This window comes from Channa argus, chromosome 16 (genome assembly GCF_033026475.1).
Source record: "Channa argus isolate prfri chromosome 16, Channa argus male v1.0, whole genome shotgun sequence".
NCBI classification, from domain to species: domain Eukaryota; kingdom Metazoa; phylum Chordata; class Actinopteri; order Anabantiformes; family Channidae; genus Channa; species Channa argus.
In genome coordinates, this window is record NC_090212.1 from 10,132,983 (window position 1) to 10,151,436 (window position 18,454).

General features: G+C 41.0%; 1 protein-coding gene across 13 annotated transcripts in view; it reads right to left on the reverse strand.

Moving 5' to 3' along the window:
* Nucleotides 1-13,443, reverse strand: part of tmem260 (transmembrane protein 260) — a 28,998-nt gene extending 15,555 nt beyond the window's left edge. For 3 of the 13 annotated variants that reach the window (XR_010911033.1, XR_010911034.1, XR_010911035.1), the window contains exons 1-3: nt 12,819-13,431; nt 9,683-9,714; nt 7,888-8,039 (exon numbers count right to left, since the gene is read on the reverse strand). Coding sequence is in view for 2 of the 13 variants with exons in the window: in XM_067479766.1 (XP_067335867.1) it covers nt 7,888-8,039; nt 9,683-9,714; nt 12,819-12,927 (293 nt within the window). In the remaining 11 variants the exon portion in view is untranslated. Of the gene's footprint in view, nt 1-1,179; nt 1,297-4,059; nt 7,319-7,887; nt 8,040-9,682; nt 9,715-12,818 lie in introns of those variants that run through there. The other 10 variants (XR_010911040.1, XR_010911036.1, XR_010911039.1 and 7 more) reach the window with 7 other exon arrangements.
* Nucleotides 13,444-18,454: the final 5,011 nt, after the last annotated feature.

An 18,454-nucleotide genomic window follows, 5' to 3' on the forward strand; every position in this document is an offset into this window, starting at 1 on the left:
CACTTTATCCTCAGCTTCTTAAATATAATGTGAGCACAAAAGTTTCCACTTCGTCCTCTCCTGTACTGTCTCCATCTCCTTTGCAGTAACTGAAGCAAACTTGGGATTATCTGTCATATGTTAAGACCAACGACTTACTAAAATGAGAAACAGAGGAGGAGAGAGGCAACAAATGATGGGGAGAATGAGGGGGAAAAAAGTAAAATAGTAGAGAGAGGAGTGCCTTAAAAGGGTAAGACAGTGTGCGGGATGAAGGATGAAATATAGAAAGAGGAAGAAAAAAGTTCAACAAGAGAGAGGGGAAAAGGAGAAAAGGAAAAAAGCAGCCCAGTCCCCGGCATGCTGGCTCTGAAATATGAGCAGGCTCGACAATTAGGGAAGTCAGGCAGTATGGCCCTCTCCACCATTGTGTGGAGTGGCTTAGAGTCCTCATCAGCCTATCAGCTAACTGACAGGCAGAGAGCTGCTCTATTCAGCACCGCAGATACAAGCTGCAGGCCAAACGGCTGCCAGGTCCCTTATGACCCCACAATCCCTTGCCGGTGACAGCTTCAAGCTCCATAGCAAATTAGGCGCTCTCACATTACAATCGCAGAAGACAGATTCCATTAACGGTATCTGAAATTGAGTAGAGAGCAGGCCCGTTATCAGACCTGACTCATAAGCACCGCCATTAATCACAAGGCATGATACCATTTATACATTTCCAGCTCTCTGCCTGCCGCTGTGATAGTCAGCCACAAAAGGCCTGATGAGACTTAGGCTAGGGGAACAATGGAGCTTTCTGAGGAAAGCGCGGTAAATCAGGAAAAAAAAGGAGAGGGAGAGCGAGTGGAGGGTAGAAAAAAAACTCTTGCTTGCTGACTACTTCCCCCTCTTTTCTTGTTTTTTTTCCTCTCTTCTACCCTACTATTTTTCCCCTGTGTTCAATGTAGGGAAAGCTAGGCGAATGTGTGTGTATGTGTGTGTGTCTGTGTGTACTTAAGGAGGAGGGGTGGTGAAAAACTGTGTTGATGGTGTGTCTAAGAGTGGGTCTTAATAAGAGATAGCAGCGCCTTTCTCACTGCACCGCTCCAGGAATTAGTTGTAACTTGACGGAAGGATGAAGAACGGTGGGAGGGGGCAGATGAGTACTTTTGTTGAGGAGCAGAGACCCCCTGAACCCATAATTTTACCTACCTGCATGACAATTAACCCACAGCTCATACACCTAGCAGGAGGGCTGGTATTTGGGGTAGAGCAGGGTCCGCGGATGGGGTTATTACATCAGGTCTGTCTCTGCGTCTGAAGCCCTGTCTGATAACCAGGCAGCACACATCACATATTCAGAGTTAGACACACAAACACACACACACACACACACTTGTTCCTCGACTTCTTTTATTCTCCCAGAGTGCCTGACAAATCTCTCTGTTAGAGCTATTCAGTCCGTAAGAGTCCAGTGATGTGTGTACAGTGCAGGCTGTAAATGACCTGTCTGTCTGCAAAGGACCACCTGGGCCCCTCTCCACAGCTTATTCTCCAGGCTGGATGCTCCCAGTGTGCACAGATAAAGCAAGACACATTCTGACACTAGTGCGGCTGTGTTCCCTGTTATCGTGATTCAATGCAGTGCAGGATGCTGCTGTGCTGACATGTTGTAGCTCAGTGACAATGGGCTGGTTGAGACATCGCAGGACAAAAACACGGTTGAAAACAAGACTATTGTAGCTTAAACAGATCCAAACAACCAATATATCTGTTATCACTTGGCTAATTAAGTAAATGACAAAAATTATGCATAATACCAGGAATGGACCACAAACTTAGAAATGATATAGGTAAATAGAAAATAAAATGAACTAGAATAATAGTAGCTTATACTCTACATACATGATACATACAAAAAGAAAAAGGACAATTGAAAAATAGAATGATCCAAGATAGATAAAAATAATTAAATAAATGAATGACATTGGTACAAGACACTCTAGTGAGAAATATCCCCTTCAAAGACACAACAAAAGCTCAGTACATTCACTTTGAAGTGTCAAAATGGGACCTGCCTCATATACCCCCTTAGTTCTACAGTGCAGACTAGAGATGTGCCAGCACCAGTCGCCTGTACTAAATAACAGCACACAAAAAGGCTGCACCAGCACTCCGCGCTGAATGAGGCTGCACAATAAAGCTGGGCAAGGGAGCCACTGTCACACAAAACCCCTGGAGAACAAACAATACCACAGCTGTGCCATCATGGATCAGCGCTACACTGTTCTCTAACCGAAAAGTGGTTTGGGGAAGCAGTGCTGGAAAAGAATCACACATTCCTGAAGTGAGTAAAGAACCCGAGAGAGGAGGTGGCCTGCTCAGTCTGGGGTTGAGGTTTCCAGCTGGCCCTCACTCAGACCCCAGGTCTCTCTCCTGGCCAGGACACCAGGAGGGTACTTAGTAGCTATTGTAGAGTGTTAAGTGTCGGATGTATTGTTTTGTAAATTTAAAGCTAAGTAACAATTGAAGTAAAAATGTTAGCTTAAAAGGGTGGCACTCCATGTGTCTGTAAACAAAATTCTGTTCTCTAACACTATTAAAACTGATAAGAAAAAGCTGTTTTTTTTCTGTAAAATCCCCATAATACAATATTATATTACCTTTAAATGAATACTTTTTATTCTTTCAATTAATAAAGACTAAAAAAATTATAATATTTTAAATGTCAGAAAAGCATAACATTGAAACATAATTAAATGGACTGATTTTTATCTAAATAATTTATTGAACTTCTTTAGTTGTTCTACCAATGTGAAATACCCAATGTACTAATTTGGGTATTGCATATTTTACATTTTTCACAATTATCTGTAGCAAAGTTATCTTTCCCAAAGAAACAAAAGTCATCATCAAAATGTTTAGTCACACATTTTCAGTTTTGTCAGGCTCTAATGTTTTACTCTAACTCCCTTTCAAAAACAGTGAATTTAAAAGCTGGATGCCACAGTCTAATCACACATCAAACTAAGCACTCCCCTGTCTTTCCTGCCTCATCCAGTGTGTGTAGAGGAGACTGTCTGCGCAAAGAAAGGAGGGTAAATAAGTGTCCTAGCTCCTCTCCTCAGACATGCCTCCTCCGCGAGAGCACTCCAGTGCACCAAGTGCGTGTAAAATTAATCACCACAATTCTGCTCAAACAATGCAGCTACTGACATGACAATTTTTCCCAGAATGCCATCTTAATCTTCACCCAACAAAAAAAAATTACAGGAAGAGAAAAAAAAACAATTTACAAAAATCCAGCGTTTATGCAATTCAGTGAATGCCATTTTTATTGCTGATTTTTCCAAGTCATTAGGCACACACCAGTGATATATAAATGTTGCTGTATAGATTCCATTAACTAATTCTGGGTGAATTGTAATTGCGAGTCTGATCTCTCTCTGTGCCTGGTGCCTTATTAAGACTGCCTGTGGTGGGTGAGGAATGTAATATTGACGTCCGAGGCAGACACAATCTTGGGCCCACGGGCAAAAGGAATATTAAACTGGTGGTGTATTCTGCTGTCTATCTAGCCCTCCTCCCTCCTCCTCTATACCCCCATCCCGTAGCCAGTAATGAGGAAATAACATCTTCATTAGACATCTGTTTAACTGTATTAAAGGATGAGTCCTGGGGGAACCATTGGTCATGCTGAGGATGGGGAAGTAAAGAAGGTCCGTTGGACTACAATATGACGGATGAGATACTTCAGAAATGGAACAAAAGGGCCAGAGATTGGAGCTATTTAAATAGACAGACTTGAAATTGTCTTCTGTATTTTCATGAGAAACAGGAAATAGGTTGATTTTCTATTGCCACTTTGAATGAAGATTTCATCTGATTATTGTAAGAGTCAGGGACAGCCTTGCCCACCTACAAAAACTACAACAACTCTAATTAGGAGTTTCCAAGATGTCACAACTTGCACTAAGGATGTTTAGAAAATTAAGGAAACTAAGGTTGCAAAAAAGAAAAACAATCCCCCACATACTGCTTTTGACATGACCCCAATAACACAAAACCCAACCCTGTGAAAAAACAACCCACCTGAGAAAGGAAAGCATGTGCCATCAGGACCATATGGTGGAGGTCCTTATAAGGAGTTGGGGATGCAGCTCAAGGCACACCCACCCTCTGGTCTACTGAGGTATCATCTGTGCCACATGGGCAAGCTCTTGGCAGGGGTGCCTCTCGCAGGGGTGCAGTTTCTTTAGAGGGCCACCAGGGAAGGGAGATGCCAGACACATGTAACATACTTCAACAGAATTGTTATGTAATCATGGGATCAACAAAAATTGCTGATAACTGAGCGTGAGGTTGAGGTTGTTTTCTGTGCTGATGGCTGTCAGCACACTAACGTGTCTGCTTTTGGTTTCACAGGATAAACTCAGGAATGGAGAGAGATTCCTCTCAGGTAGCAAAGATTCAGAGCAGCTTTAGCAGATAAAGTATGAAATGAGAGAGCACGAAATAGCTGTCTGGATTATCCCACTGTGAAGGATGCATTCCTCTAAAGACTCATGGTTAAGGCCTTTAGCATTCCACAGCCCAAATGTTTCTTTCTGTGAACCTCCAATTGGAATTGATAGTAATTATCATTACATCCACCATCCTCAAAGGCTTGTCAGGCTATGGTGTGAAAACATAACAAGACATGCAATTTGGCGATCAAACCTTATGATCAAGCCAAGAGAACTGTAATTGACAAATCAAAGGGAGGCTAAATGCTACATTTAAACTTATGCAAGAGAGAAGTGACTTCCAAGCCTATCAACTTACATTCCCCTACATTAAACACAGCAATCTGGCCGACTAATTTAAATTGATACATCAAAGACTTGCAATGTTGGGTATATTCCAGATGAATTTCAAGGTCTTACAATTTACTATTTGAGAGAAACTGCCTTCCAGTACCCCTATTAACTTAGATATATTTTGCCATCTGAAAATAATCACACAAAGTAATGATTTGTTAGGGGAGAAAAAGTCTACTTCTCAGCTGATGCAAATCTAAAAAATAAGAAGCAGTGAAAATGTTCATGATGGCCTCAGGGGGAAAAAACAACAAAAGACATTTCAAAACCGAATTGTGTTAGACAAAGACAGAGCAAACTAGCTTTACATTTACATTTACATTTAGTCATTTAGCTTTTATCCAAACGACTTACAAGTAAGGTACAAGGCAAGCAAAAATCTAAGTCAGCTTTAGTGCAAGGACAAATGAGGTATGAACTGGTGTAAACTGGTTAGTTTTGGCATTTCATTTGAGGGAAAGGCCTGGCCAGAAATTCCCCACAAACATGTTAGCATGGCATCATCTGGGTAAGGTAAAATACTTAATGCCCTACATGCCAGGACTAAGAGGGAGGTCCTGACCATTCAGAAACCTTCTTAACCCCTCTCTCCCTCCTCATCTTTTGCCCTTTCCAGTAACCCCTCAAAACGCAGAGTTTGCCAGCTGATCCACAGCCACAAGATCATCCCAAACCAGACGTTGAATAGATCACAACTAAAACCTTTTATGCTTATTTTTCAAATTGAAAGCATAGATTATATGTTCATACTTAAGAGCTTAAATGGTGTGACCGTGTTCTCTAGCTAAAGTCCTCACTACCAATCATCCGTGGGTGGGGGTTGGAGTTGACTTTTTACTTGAACATAATCCAAGCTTGATAAAATCCCCAGAGATTACAATCATGGCTACAGTTAGCATGCATACGGGGAGCTAAATATGATCCAGACTGCATGGATATGTTCTGTCCTCAAACTGTCTGTAAACATCTGGCCAAGACTCCAAATGATGAGTAACTCATTAAATGCATTAAGACTAGGTGGCCAAAGCCAAAACGCCAAAAAAAACAGTGTAACTTGGATATCCACTTGTCCTGGGGGGGCAGTTTTCTCTCCTGTCTCGTCCTCCTTTGTCCTGGGTAGAGTGCCTGAAGCTGACAGGTTCCGTTTCATCTCTAAAGGCCAGGACAAGGTCTAAAGATTAATTCATGCTTTCTGTATCTGGCCTGACATGAAGGATCCACACGTTGTCTGCCTGAGCAACCTGACTGCAAATACCCTAGATAAGCCAATTCAACAAATGTAGGTGTGGATTTCAGTAGTGGGTTGAATGTTAGGCAGGCAGTTCAGAAACTCTTATATGGTACTGCACCAATTGTAGGCTGTACAGCAGTGGATAGGTATTTTGGGATTTGGTTCTGTATCTTAATAATCTCTATCCAATTTTTATGTCAAATGTCTGGCCAAAAAAATGCTGAGTGGCTAGTAACTTTGGAAAACTACTAGCCACACTGGCTTCTCCTTAGATAAACAAACTGAGCATTCACTTTGAGCACTACATTTACATACCATTTTCTTATGTTTGTCTTTTCCAGGTTGTTCAAAAAATAAAACAAAGGAGCGCTTCTTGCTGTCTGCAGGTTGTTATATTTTCATTTCCCCATGTGTGAAACATGTCTGTGTATGCATACCTTCAACTGCTTGAACAAAAACGCTCCACAGTCCATGTGCAAGAGCAAGTAGAAAGCATGAATGACCCGTAAGATCAATGCAGGAAGGATGCAGTCCCCTGGACAGCACTTTGTCCCAGGTTCCTGCCCCATTCCAGCAGAGCTGACCCAGTACACTGATATACTCAAGAACAGCTGCTATGTAGCAAACCATGGTGAAAGTACAGAGCACCTGGGAAAACAGACAATTCCTTCTCCCATCTGCATTTCTGATGGTATGGTGATGCATTAGTGCCTATAGCTTGAGCAGCTTACACATCTGGAAAGACACCATCAATGCTGAAAAGTACATAGAGGTTTAGAGCAACATATACTCATACCCTCTTCTAAATGTTCTGAGATGTGTTTCAACATCTGCTATATTGTTATGTTCTATTATGAATAAAATATGGGTTGATGAGATTTGCAAATCATTGCATTCTGTTTTATTTACATTTTACACATCTTCCCGGCTTTTTTGGAATTGCGGTTGTATATGACATGCTTGGAAATGCTCCAGGATGCATAAACAGTGACAGAAAGGTTAACTGTTGACATTAGGTGCCACCAACAATGCAATGTGGAAAATAAGTAACATCAGCAAAGAGTTTATGTAACGTAGTCGGCCAACCATACAAAATAAACAATGGTTACAATATTCCATACATGTTGGGGTCAGCAGCGGGGTAAACTGCAATACTTAGACTGTAAATTATGCCCACAACTGGGCTAGAAGAGAGGTAGTGGAAGAGAAGGAGTGAGAGAAGTGGTGCTAATCACTCTGTTCTTCTCAGACCCAGGGGGCAGAAATAGAGAGATTCAAAATCGTGCCATGTCAGGAATGTGAGCATGATGTGCAGTGGGAGGCAGGAGAACAGGGATCTCACGATGGCATTTGGAGGGTACGATAGTTGTGATATACATACACACACACGTACACTCACAGTGGGTGGCTGATGTGTAAATAGACAGGACAGGGTGGTGAGAGGGAAGGGTGGCTGGGTTCTGCTCCTGAATACTGAAAGGAGGATAAGGAACATGACTAGTCAGTCAGGAACCAAAAATACCACTTTCTGTTCCACACAACATCAAGATGTTAAATGTCAGTAGGGCAATGTTAAAAGACCCCTCCACTCAAGTCTTTAACTTATTGTTACCTTCTTTGAATATCTGACTTTTAGTACACAAATATTAGTCACTATAGGCTTGTCTAAAGAAGAAGGAAGGCGTCTCTGTTCTCCCCTGAAACCTGTGCTTGTACAAACAGAAGGTATCTAGTGTTGACACCAATCAGAAAAAAGGACTCATGAGAAAAGAACATAAGAAAAGAGATAAGATATTGTGGAAAAAGAATGTCACATTTCTAGTTGCCTACCTGCAAACAGTGATACACAGGGTACCACAAGAAGCAGCCCCCAGCAGGCTACTCATCAGGTTAACACTGTGGGCTGCAGAAAATGAGGGCAGAAGACACATAGCCAGACGAGCTAGTAGGGTGAAGAGAGGGTATCCTGGAGGATGAGCCACCTAAACACACAACAGCCAAGTCAGAGTTTCAAATCCCAAAATATAATGACACATAAATGTAGCTCAATTGCTAAGGCAGTTGTCAGTGAACCCCAGGGGTGGTGGTTTGAATATTGGTGCCTTATTGTCATATTTCAAAGTCACCTTTAATAATTCACTGGAACCACTTGCCCCATAACAACAGTTAAAAATAAAATTAACCAGGTAATGTTTCACTGAAGATGTGACAGGGTGGCCAGAAGATTGAGATGGTGAAATTGCACATGGTGTGTTTAGATTTAAAAAGATTGGAGAAATGTTAATTTAATAAATATTGAGAATATAGGAGGTTGCACTTTACAACTCAGTGGCAAATTCTTCCTGCCATCCTGCCCTCAGTAAATGACACCAGCAGTATGCTGTAGAGTTGCAATAATGAAGAAGACTCAGACACATCCTGTCTGACCTGACAGCAAATTGACCGCAAATTGACTCTGCTATGATGCTCTCCTCAGCTTCCTCTATCTTCTCACTTCTTTTCCTCTGGTCTCCTCCCAAGGACAGTGCAGCTCCCTAGGGGCAATAGTAAAGCACGTGGTGCTCGCCAAACGGCCCACAAACCACCTTCGAGCCACAGTCATTTTCGCCTGGGGGATCTTGGCAATCACAGTAATTAGTCACTAAGTCCCCTCCACCCAGATAAGGCCACAGTCATTAAACACAGACTCCGTCCCTGGCACTGATAACATGAGCTGTGCAGGCAAAGAGAAGGGGCAGCTCCTTGAAATGAAAACAGAGCTAAAAGGTGAGAATGCGACTACCTTACAGGTCACCGAATTGCGAAGACTCTTTGGTTTCTGAGACAATACAAACAGCTTCGGCCAAATGTGACAGAAGCACTGGGGATAAAACATGTTGGTCAGGAAAAGTCAAAATGCGAAAGATAAAATTTTTGAAGAAAAATTTAGCAAGATGGTTTGGTGAACAAAGTGGCATTAACAGACAGGTAACCCTTAAATAGGAGCATAAGTATGCTGAAAAAGAAATCTAGGGCAGACAGGAGTGAATAGACATTTAGCTAAAAAACAGCTGAGAGACAAAGGCCATGGGGAGCCAAAGAAAGCATAACTCTGGAGCACTGGGGATCAAAAGGGGGGGCCAGCAGCCTTGGGCCCAGGGATGGCCTGCAAGGCCCTGGGGAGGCCTGAGAGGCAGACAGACAGGCCACACGGACTGCAGCACTAACGGCAGGATTACTGGCATAGTGACACCGACACAGCCTCCCTAAAAGGATCACAGCGGCGTAATAAACTTTATTAAATAATAAAACTTATTATAACTGTTAACCCGATTTAGTTCATTCTTTGCGGCTTACACACACACACAAAAAAGAGGGGTGGATATAATAAGCCTTATACCGTACATAAGGCAAAGCCTACAAAAGCCATCGCCTTACCATTGACTTTAATTGGATTTGAAAAACTGGTTGCAAATTATAGCATTCTCTACTTGCAACTTAGTAAAATAAGTGTATAGAAAAGAAGGGAAAAAAACCTGTGGACTGAAAGTAAATTAATCTGCTTTCTGCCCATGCTTAATTAAACTTCCTTAATGCTTATAGGAGTTAATGAGTGAATTGATTAAACAATACAGCTAATACTTACCCCCAGCTCACAAGCAGTGGTGATCAGCTCTCCTGTGGAAGAGAATAGGGAAGGAAATTAATGTAAACCCAATAATTATTATTAAGAGACAAGACTGCTCCCAAAGTTTTCCCAAATCAAATACTTGCACTGGGGTTTTGCATTAATTTGCTAGGATCAAAACCTGCAAATCTTCCCAGTGTGACATTTCCTAAGCAGCACGCTCATTCTCTTCATCTCTCGCCTCTCCCCTGATGCCTCCCTCCCTTTCTCCAGGACATACACACAGATATAAACAGACACACAAACTATTAGACTGCCTCTCCAATGCTCTGTCACACAAAGACACATATGCTGATCAGAGAATAATGCTTTCAGTCCCATCCTCCCCATGCATCGGGGTCCTTTCCTTCCCTCTTTCTTCTGACGCCCTGTGTGTCTCTCTCCTGCTCTGCTCTCCCAAACATCTCAGTGTCTTGTTTAGTCCATTGGGCATAAACAGAAAGGCAACATTGGTGACAGTCACAGAATGAGGTAAGCTGTGATAATAAGTGTTGGTTGCACAATTTTTTAACAAGCTCTCTGTGAAGCGCAGTGCAAAGTGAAAAGAAAACCCCTAAAAGCTATTTGAGGAAGCTTTAATGTATCTGGGCACATACCCATTTGTGCCAGAATACATCCAGAGTGTTACAAATGATACTGATTTTTCACCCAATGTTTGCATCTCCCACTCATGAAAATTGAAATTTGGTTCAGATTAAATGACATTGATAGATGTTGGATTCAACACAGCTCCCTCTACTGGTATTGGGAAGACATCCCCTTCTTCTCATACAGTCAGTGAAAATATGCCCTTGTTTCCTGCATTAAAACCAACAGGACCTAGTTAATTAAAACACTAGATAAAATATAGTCTATGAAAATTACCTTAAAGAGGGGAATGGTTTTCAAAGAATAAATTGAAATAAACTGATCTCTAATCTTTCTAGTGTAAAAAGAAAAAAATAAATATCAACAGGCTATAACTGGTTATATAAAATCTCTTTAATGTATTTTTTCATATTGAAAGTATACAATAAAAAAAACTTTTGCAGAGCAGGAACAGGGGCCATGATGCAGTACCAACCATTATAAAACAGAACGGCTCAATTTAGAATGGCATTGGTTGGCACACATATTTTGCAACCTTGCCGATACAGTGAATTATGATGCCTAAATTTCTGCCACATGAGGAGCCCTAACTCTTATCAGTCTAATGGACCATGAAGTCAGAACTCCTCCACCTGCAAAGCTTAAATGTTTTCATAGCTCCAATTCACCTGGCATGAGCTGCCAGCTACCTGCAATCATTTTACATCACACTCTCATCGGTTTCTCAATTTTACTTATTTTCCCTCAGAAGTGGCACACTTTTACACTAGTCAACACAGAAACTTGAACTAATACTGAGCCAAAACCTCCATCTCAGTGCCACAAAGATGTTGTGCAGCCCCAATACTAAAAAGGGAAAATATTGACTCAACGGGGTAGCAGCACGGGTGCCAAGACTCTTTGTGATAGTGGAGCATGGGCACCCACACCAGTCTTCCCATAATCCCCATCATTTCTACACTCCACATTCCTAGACAACAGCGTACCCGCAGGGCTGCGCTCAAGCCTCTCCAGGGCACATCACACCTAATGAGATTAGGACACAGAGACGGAGACCTGGAGAATTCGAAAGGGTGTTCAGCTGGCACTATCAGAGTGGGCATCCTGCACCGTCCCTAAACAGTGTGGAGAAGGGGCTGGCCATTTTTTCAAAGTCCCCGTTTGCTATACAGCAGCACAGGCAGCAGGGCTACTCAGCGCTTCAATTGCCTGCTCTCTCCTCATCTCTGCTCACACATACCCAAGCTTTTCATATGGTTTCATTCTGCAAAATGTGCATTCCTCTCCACAGCAGCTAGTATGCCAGAGCAGTGCAAACCTAACAAGCAGAGCTTTCATCCCCTCGAGTCCACATTTACAAGTTTGTAACCTTGCTATCACTTCTAAACACCGTTTGTAATTGTGCAAGACACTCCTTGATAAAGAGCATTACATAAATGTTGGATAACACTCTGGCCTACCACATAAAAAGGTACTGAGTGAAATACATGTAGGTAAACTGTTAATTCTTGCTACAGAAAAGTGCTAAATTGAATTTACAGATGCAAGCATGCATACATACTATTGAATTTAAACTAACTAGCAAGAGTCCAGGCCTGTCAACCATGCTTTGTCAAAAGAAATTAGGTCCTTCTATCAGTATAAAATTATTAACACTAATACCTGTTTCCTCCTTCTAAAAAAAAAGTAAAATAAGTATTCTTTCAAATCTGCAGAGGGGTGACATTTTTGTGAACTTAACATGCTGTAACATGTTGATAATTATCACAACATATGTTGTGATATTATCTTAGTCCTGTTTCTATCTAGCTATACAGTGATAATCACTCAAGTTTTCACATTTAAACTATGTTCATTCATTGATTTCTCAAGTTTCAAAAGTAGCACTAAATTTCTAACACAATCAACATCTACATAATAAACAAAACCCAGCATATTGAAGTCGTCAGTCTAAGACACACAAAGTAAAAAAACATTTCTTAAATAATCTCCAATTCAGACACAGACAGACACATATATAAGACATTTATGACACTGGAATATTAGACATTATACAGACTGAATATGGTACCAACTATCATGTCTTTATTCGCTTCATACAAACGTATAATGCGAAATAAATGTTGTCTTTATGCCAAATGCAATGCCTTATTAATTATATTATCTTCGCCATTTATGCCTTCTGTATAGAGCAGAGTGTGCCTGTGACTTGATGAAACTCTGAGATCATTACGTAAATCCAATATTCTCAAAGGACGTGTGCTTTACTTGTCGAGTTAGTCGAAAATGTACATTTTTCTTTATTGGTTACGTTGTTTTCCCGGCAGCTTCACGCTGTCATGATGCCAGAGTTTTGGGTTTTTTGCCGCCGGATGTACCTGTACTTGCAGCACCACGGACAGCACTAGTGCCGCAGCAGCAGCTACGCAAACAGGACGTCACACGATTAGCTGCCCGGCAACACAACAAACCCACATGAGCATTTAGCTAACCGACTAGCACCAACCTGAGTCTCCGCCAGGGACGGTCCTTTGCACACAGGGCACATAAAGTGCAGTGACACAAGCAACCGTAGCGCCTGTTAATATCCAGCTTGTTCTTTGCTCCGCAGACATTTTATTTCGCACAAACAGCAATAGTTTTCGAACAGATGCAAGCTAGCTAGCGAGCAACTTTTACTATATCCCAAACATTTGAGTCGCCAGTAAATGGGGCTCCGTATAAACTCACGGCAAGTTACATTTTAAGCAAAGTTGATGTAACACCAACTACAGACGTAGGCTTACGGTTACATTTACGCAGACCTGTCACTTAGCTTAGCTAAACACTAACGATTTTGTTTCCCGAAGAAGAAACCACGTTAGTTCACGCCGACGATGAAAACACGCGATACTTCCGATGTCGGTATTCCAAAAGCTTACACCAGTATTTAACGTATCGGTGTAATGTCGCTGCCTTGGATAAACATTTACAGCCGTAGCCTCCAGCCGCATAAAAGACGACTGCTGTTTTCCTCGGATGTCTTTCATGTGAAAACCAACGACTTCCTGGTTCATTCTAAAATAAAAGCTGTGATTCCTGTATCCAGTGCTGTGCACATGGCGCACTGACGGAGGCTCTGCAGCTGCACCGAATCTTTTTTATTGTTTATGTGTGAAGTCAATTGGAGATACGTAAAAAAAAAAAAGGCTTTGCATTTGCTCCAAGTTTCACTTATTAAGCTTTTATACAATTGTTCTTCATATATATATATATATATATATATATATATATATATATTTTTATTTTAATTTAATTTATTTATGTACAACAGTATATACAATAATATATTGATATGTGATATATATGTGTTTGTTTTTTATTTTTTTTACCAACTATATTTTTTATGTTAAAATTTATTTTAAATAGATGAACGGCTTTCTGGCTTGTCCCTTAAAGAATCGCCACAGCCGAACATATTTCTGGACGTTGATTTGGCATTAGGCTTTTTTACGCCGGATGCCCTGTCTGCCGCAACCCTCCCATTTATTTTAATCCAGGCTCGAGACTGGCATTAGGGTGGCTGGGTGAGGCCACATCAGGTGAAGTGGGATTCCCCCGACCCTGTTTAAAATCTATTCTAAATCTAAACATTTATTGACCAAATAAAAAGTACTTCCTGTCCTCAAAAGGATGGAAATGTTAAGATCCACATTAGCATAACTGGACATCTACTGAGGAGAATAATGTGGTACAATCCAAAGCTTCACTGCCATCTAATGCCTTTGTTTTGTAAACTGTTGAAAATTTGATGGAATCATGGTTATATATTTGTGAGTCTCCTACCTCATATGTACCTCCACTCTATTAAATGAAGAGTTTTGTAGTATTTGACCATGACACAATATATGTCAAATTAGGAAACCTTACTTAATGCTATAGCCTCCACATCCTTCAAAGCTGGTTTAGGGCTTGAACCTAAATGTGTGTTTTATTCTATTACCTATTGTTCTGTTGTTGTAGAGGCAGCTGGATCCTGTTTTCTCAGTAGGCTGTGTTGTTGAAGAATCAGGCGAATGATGCTCAATGCATTACAAGGGGTTCAATAGAGAAGGCCAGCTTAAGAGTGTTGACATTCCAGGTAAACCCAAACTCAAACATAGCTGCCTTATCCGATTGGGAGCCTTTTGAAAAAAACTCCATGCCATAGTAACTGTAGCCTGCCTAAAATTCTCAGGAGTTGGAGTGTGATGGATGGATTTGTCTGAAATTCATTATAATATATATTTTATTGAAGCCAGGCTTTTCCTAAAAACAGAGAAGAGCAGTTTCTTGTACACATGAGACATTTTAGTCCTGAAGTAAGAGAGATACTACTGCATTTAATTTTATACAGCTTCCTATACTTGCTGCTATTAAACAATAATTGTAGCAGAAAAGGACAAGATTATTACTATACTATTACTAGAAGATATATCCACCTATAAGTGTCTCACAAGTGTCCATATTTCACAGGTTGAAGGGTGACTGTAATAAAGAAATTGCCCTATTGAACTGATAATAATCCCAACCCACCATAAATGAGTCTGATCCCTCAGTAAATTAAGCCCTTGGTGAGGTGGAGTGGTGTCAGCACCTAGCCAACTCTCAGATGACTCTCTAATCCTCGCTTCCCTCTTACCACCACCCTCACGGTCTAATCAGTCTTGAACACACACATAACACTCACACACATCTTTCTCACACACACACAAGCGTTCAACCTTCCTCACACTTGGGCTCAGCCATCTCTTCAGTGTGATGTCACTGCTAATCCATGCTTGGTTATCCGCTGGGCTGCAGTGCTGGCAGAGGGATATGGGGAGGAGATGGAGTGAATTTGGGGAGGCGGAGGGAGGTGGGGGGTAATCAGGCACGTCATAAAGTCTTCTCTCTAAAACCACCACTTCCATTATCCCCCACCACATATAAAGCCAAAGTCGTGCTCCAAGCCAAACTGAACAGCACATGCACAAATGCTCAATGGAGTGTCAATATGAACATATATTCCAGCTCTGATAGGAACGATAAAACACAGCAGCAAACATATTCACACAGGCCTGTAGCTCCTATTTGAGGCACACAGGAATCATTAGAGAGTCTGCTGGATTAAGCGCACCCCCCTCCCCCCCAATGCATCCAGAAAATGCGAGGCCTTTTTATTGACAGCTTGTCCAAAGAGAGGAATTATCCACATGGTTGAGTCCTTCTTTCCATATGGCACCAGGCTATTAACAAACATTAGTTGACTGTAATGGCAGTGGAATTAAATTCATTATCTTTTTAGATTGTATGTGAGGTGTGTAATTTTTTGTATTTGTGTTTGTGTGTGACTGGTGCAAGAGTGCAAGTGCACACACTCAATGTGTGCCAGTGTGTGTGATTAGAGAGTTCTAATGTTCCAGCTCTGGGGATTTGTAGCATGAGATAAGAAAGGGCATTAATGGTGAATTGTGGTGGTCCAGCAGAGCAAAACTGTTGTTTAAAATGGGTGGATGTGTCCTTTGCTGAGTCCTGTTTACAATAACAATCTACATGTTGTCTCACATTTTTCTTGCTGATTTTCTTGAACTCAGTGCATCACAAGTACAAACCAAACTGCCACGCATGAGAAAGTGGCTTATGAGACAACTGAGGGAAATTCAATCTATTTGATTTTGTATTTTCCTCACTTACCACATATCTGTTTTAATCTTACCTTAAGCATCCTTGAAATTAGGTGTAATCCAGTTAAGCCCTTTTCAATCTGCTTTACAGCCATATTACACCCATTCATTGCCCAATAAACATTCTCTCTACTAAGGAGTTGTTCGCTGACAGTGTTCATAAGCCAAAATTCACACTGTACATGATAAATGATTATAAGTCTTTTTTTTTTTTTTGGCATTGGTACAGATGTAAAGCGGCCACTGCAAAAAGCAGCTGCACTTGGTTGACTTTCAGTGGATTATTAAAGGTTAAAAAATTAGCAATATGACAATAAAGCAAACATTTTAGGCACACTTTGAAAGAGTAGGACAGTTCAAAGGATAATTTGTATTTGCAAAGTTTGCTTTATCGCTACTGACAAATGTACAGAGTGAAATAAAACTAAAGAAGTGATATGAAATTAAGGTATCGCTTGCTTCTTATTCAGTTTGACAAACCAGGTCTCTGCAGGGTGCCACTACTTCCCATTTTGCTAAATTGTTACAAAGAGAGCAATGTTATGGACAACAACAATCATGTAAAAGCTACAAGACACATTGTGTCAAGTGTATTATTATTCCAAACATGGGATTAAGAAGTCAGCAAAACAATTTCTATAAAACGTACATGTAGTGAGGCCTTGAACCAGCAAATAAGTCTTCAAAGAGATTAATTCTCCTCTGTGATCCTGTTCTCATTACAAGAAGCAGGGGACTCAAACACACATAATAACAGGGCTGACTGCTGTTCCTTTGTAACATGTGGCTACCTAAATGATCCTAAATAAGATAGATGACAAGGATAAAGCAAATCATAATCAGCATTTTGCACAATGGAACATAATAGTCTGAAGAGAACAAGGGACAACATACAGAGCTCCTGTTTCCATAGCCTAGAGCAGCACACCTAGTCGAGAGCAATTAAAATGAGAGGATTCAATTTTGTCAAACACCAGGAACCTCAGATAAATCTTGTATCTCATTTTCCAGAGGAGGACACTCCCTCATGCTGGTGCTATCATGTTTGTTATGGTATTTTTAAGAAACAGCTGGCTACTGACAGAGTTGGTAAAACAACCCCCTTCCAAAAATGACACTAATCCCAACCATTTCAGAGGGAGACCCAGGGGTGAGAAAGAGGGAGTCGGGTGAGACTGTGTATAAAGGATGGTCTCAGACTGAAAATTCAGACCAAGCAGGAGGGGGGAGAGCAAGACAGCGCGTCACTGCATGGTTTCCATGTGGGAGCAATCCACTTACTTGAACTGATAAAGATTTAATTAACACGAGACTCTGCAATTACTCCGTAATTAAAGTAATTTGTCCCCTTGTTTGGATGAGTGGAGAAGACGCCACATGTAAGAATAGATGAGAGAATAAGGGCATGATGGGCTCAGAGAGGTAGACTCTGTCCCACTTTAATTTTCCAATATAATGTTTGATTTTCCACACCTATTTTTCCCCCATATGCTATAATAATATATTTGAATCAGCTCCTCTTTAGCCTGTGTTTATTTGCCTTTTATTTGACAACTCATTTGTTATTCATTGAGAAAGTAATAAGCTGAGAAGGCTGAGTACTAAGCATCATCAAGAGCCACATGAAATAGTAAATAGGCTTGATATAATCATAATCCTCTTCAAACTGCACTGCATACAGCTTTGAATTGTGTAATGTTACTGCGACAAAGCTTGCTCAAAGCTAAAGCAGAAAACGAGAAAACGTTGGATGATTTTGTTTGACAGGGTCACATTGCATGAATCAAAGCAAGAGGGTTGCGTGAGCTGATATTGGGCCCTCGTGCCTGGATGAAGAAAGAGGGACCCATCTTAAAATCAAATATCAGGGCAGTGTTGCTAAGTGATGAAAGTCTCCTTCTAAAAAGCCGACTAACCACACTAGACAGAAATAGTGAGCAATTAACAGCACTGTCCAATATGTGTCACATGCCACGGCCGCCCATTAGCCTGGAGAGCAACGACTGCCAGGGAAACAAATGTGTCTTGTAATTGCTTCTGAGGGCTGTATGTGCTGTCACTTAATTTACTTCAATGGATGAGCACTATCTCTTATTTACAGATGATGATCTGCATGTTATATGCCTCAGTTGCATTTACGTACCTATTTATTTACTACAGCCTACAAGTCAAGTGCAACCACTTGTGGCTTTTTGCATGTTAAATCTCAGGGCAGGCACAAAGAAACACCCAAACCAAGTCAGATTCCTTTGGAAGCAACTTGTTGCTTACACTCTGCTATGTGGCAGCCAGGTTTATATGAGCATTACCTTTGAAAAACAGTTGGATGGCAGGGTCTGTGATTATAGAGGGAGGCAGATTGCATCTCTCCTATGTCTTTCACATTGTGCTATCACATGTTATGTGCTTGTTATAGATTAAAGAAGTGTTTATGTAAGTAAAGTTTTAATATGATTCC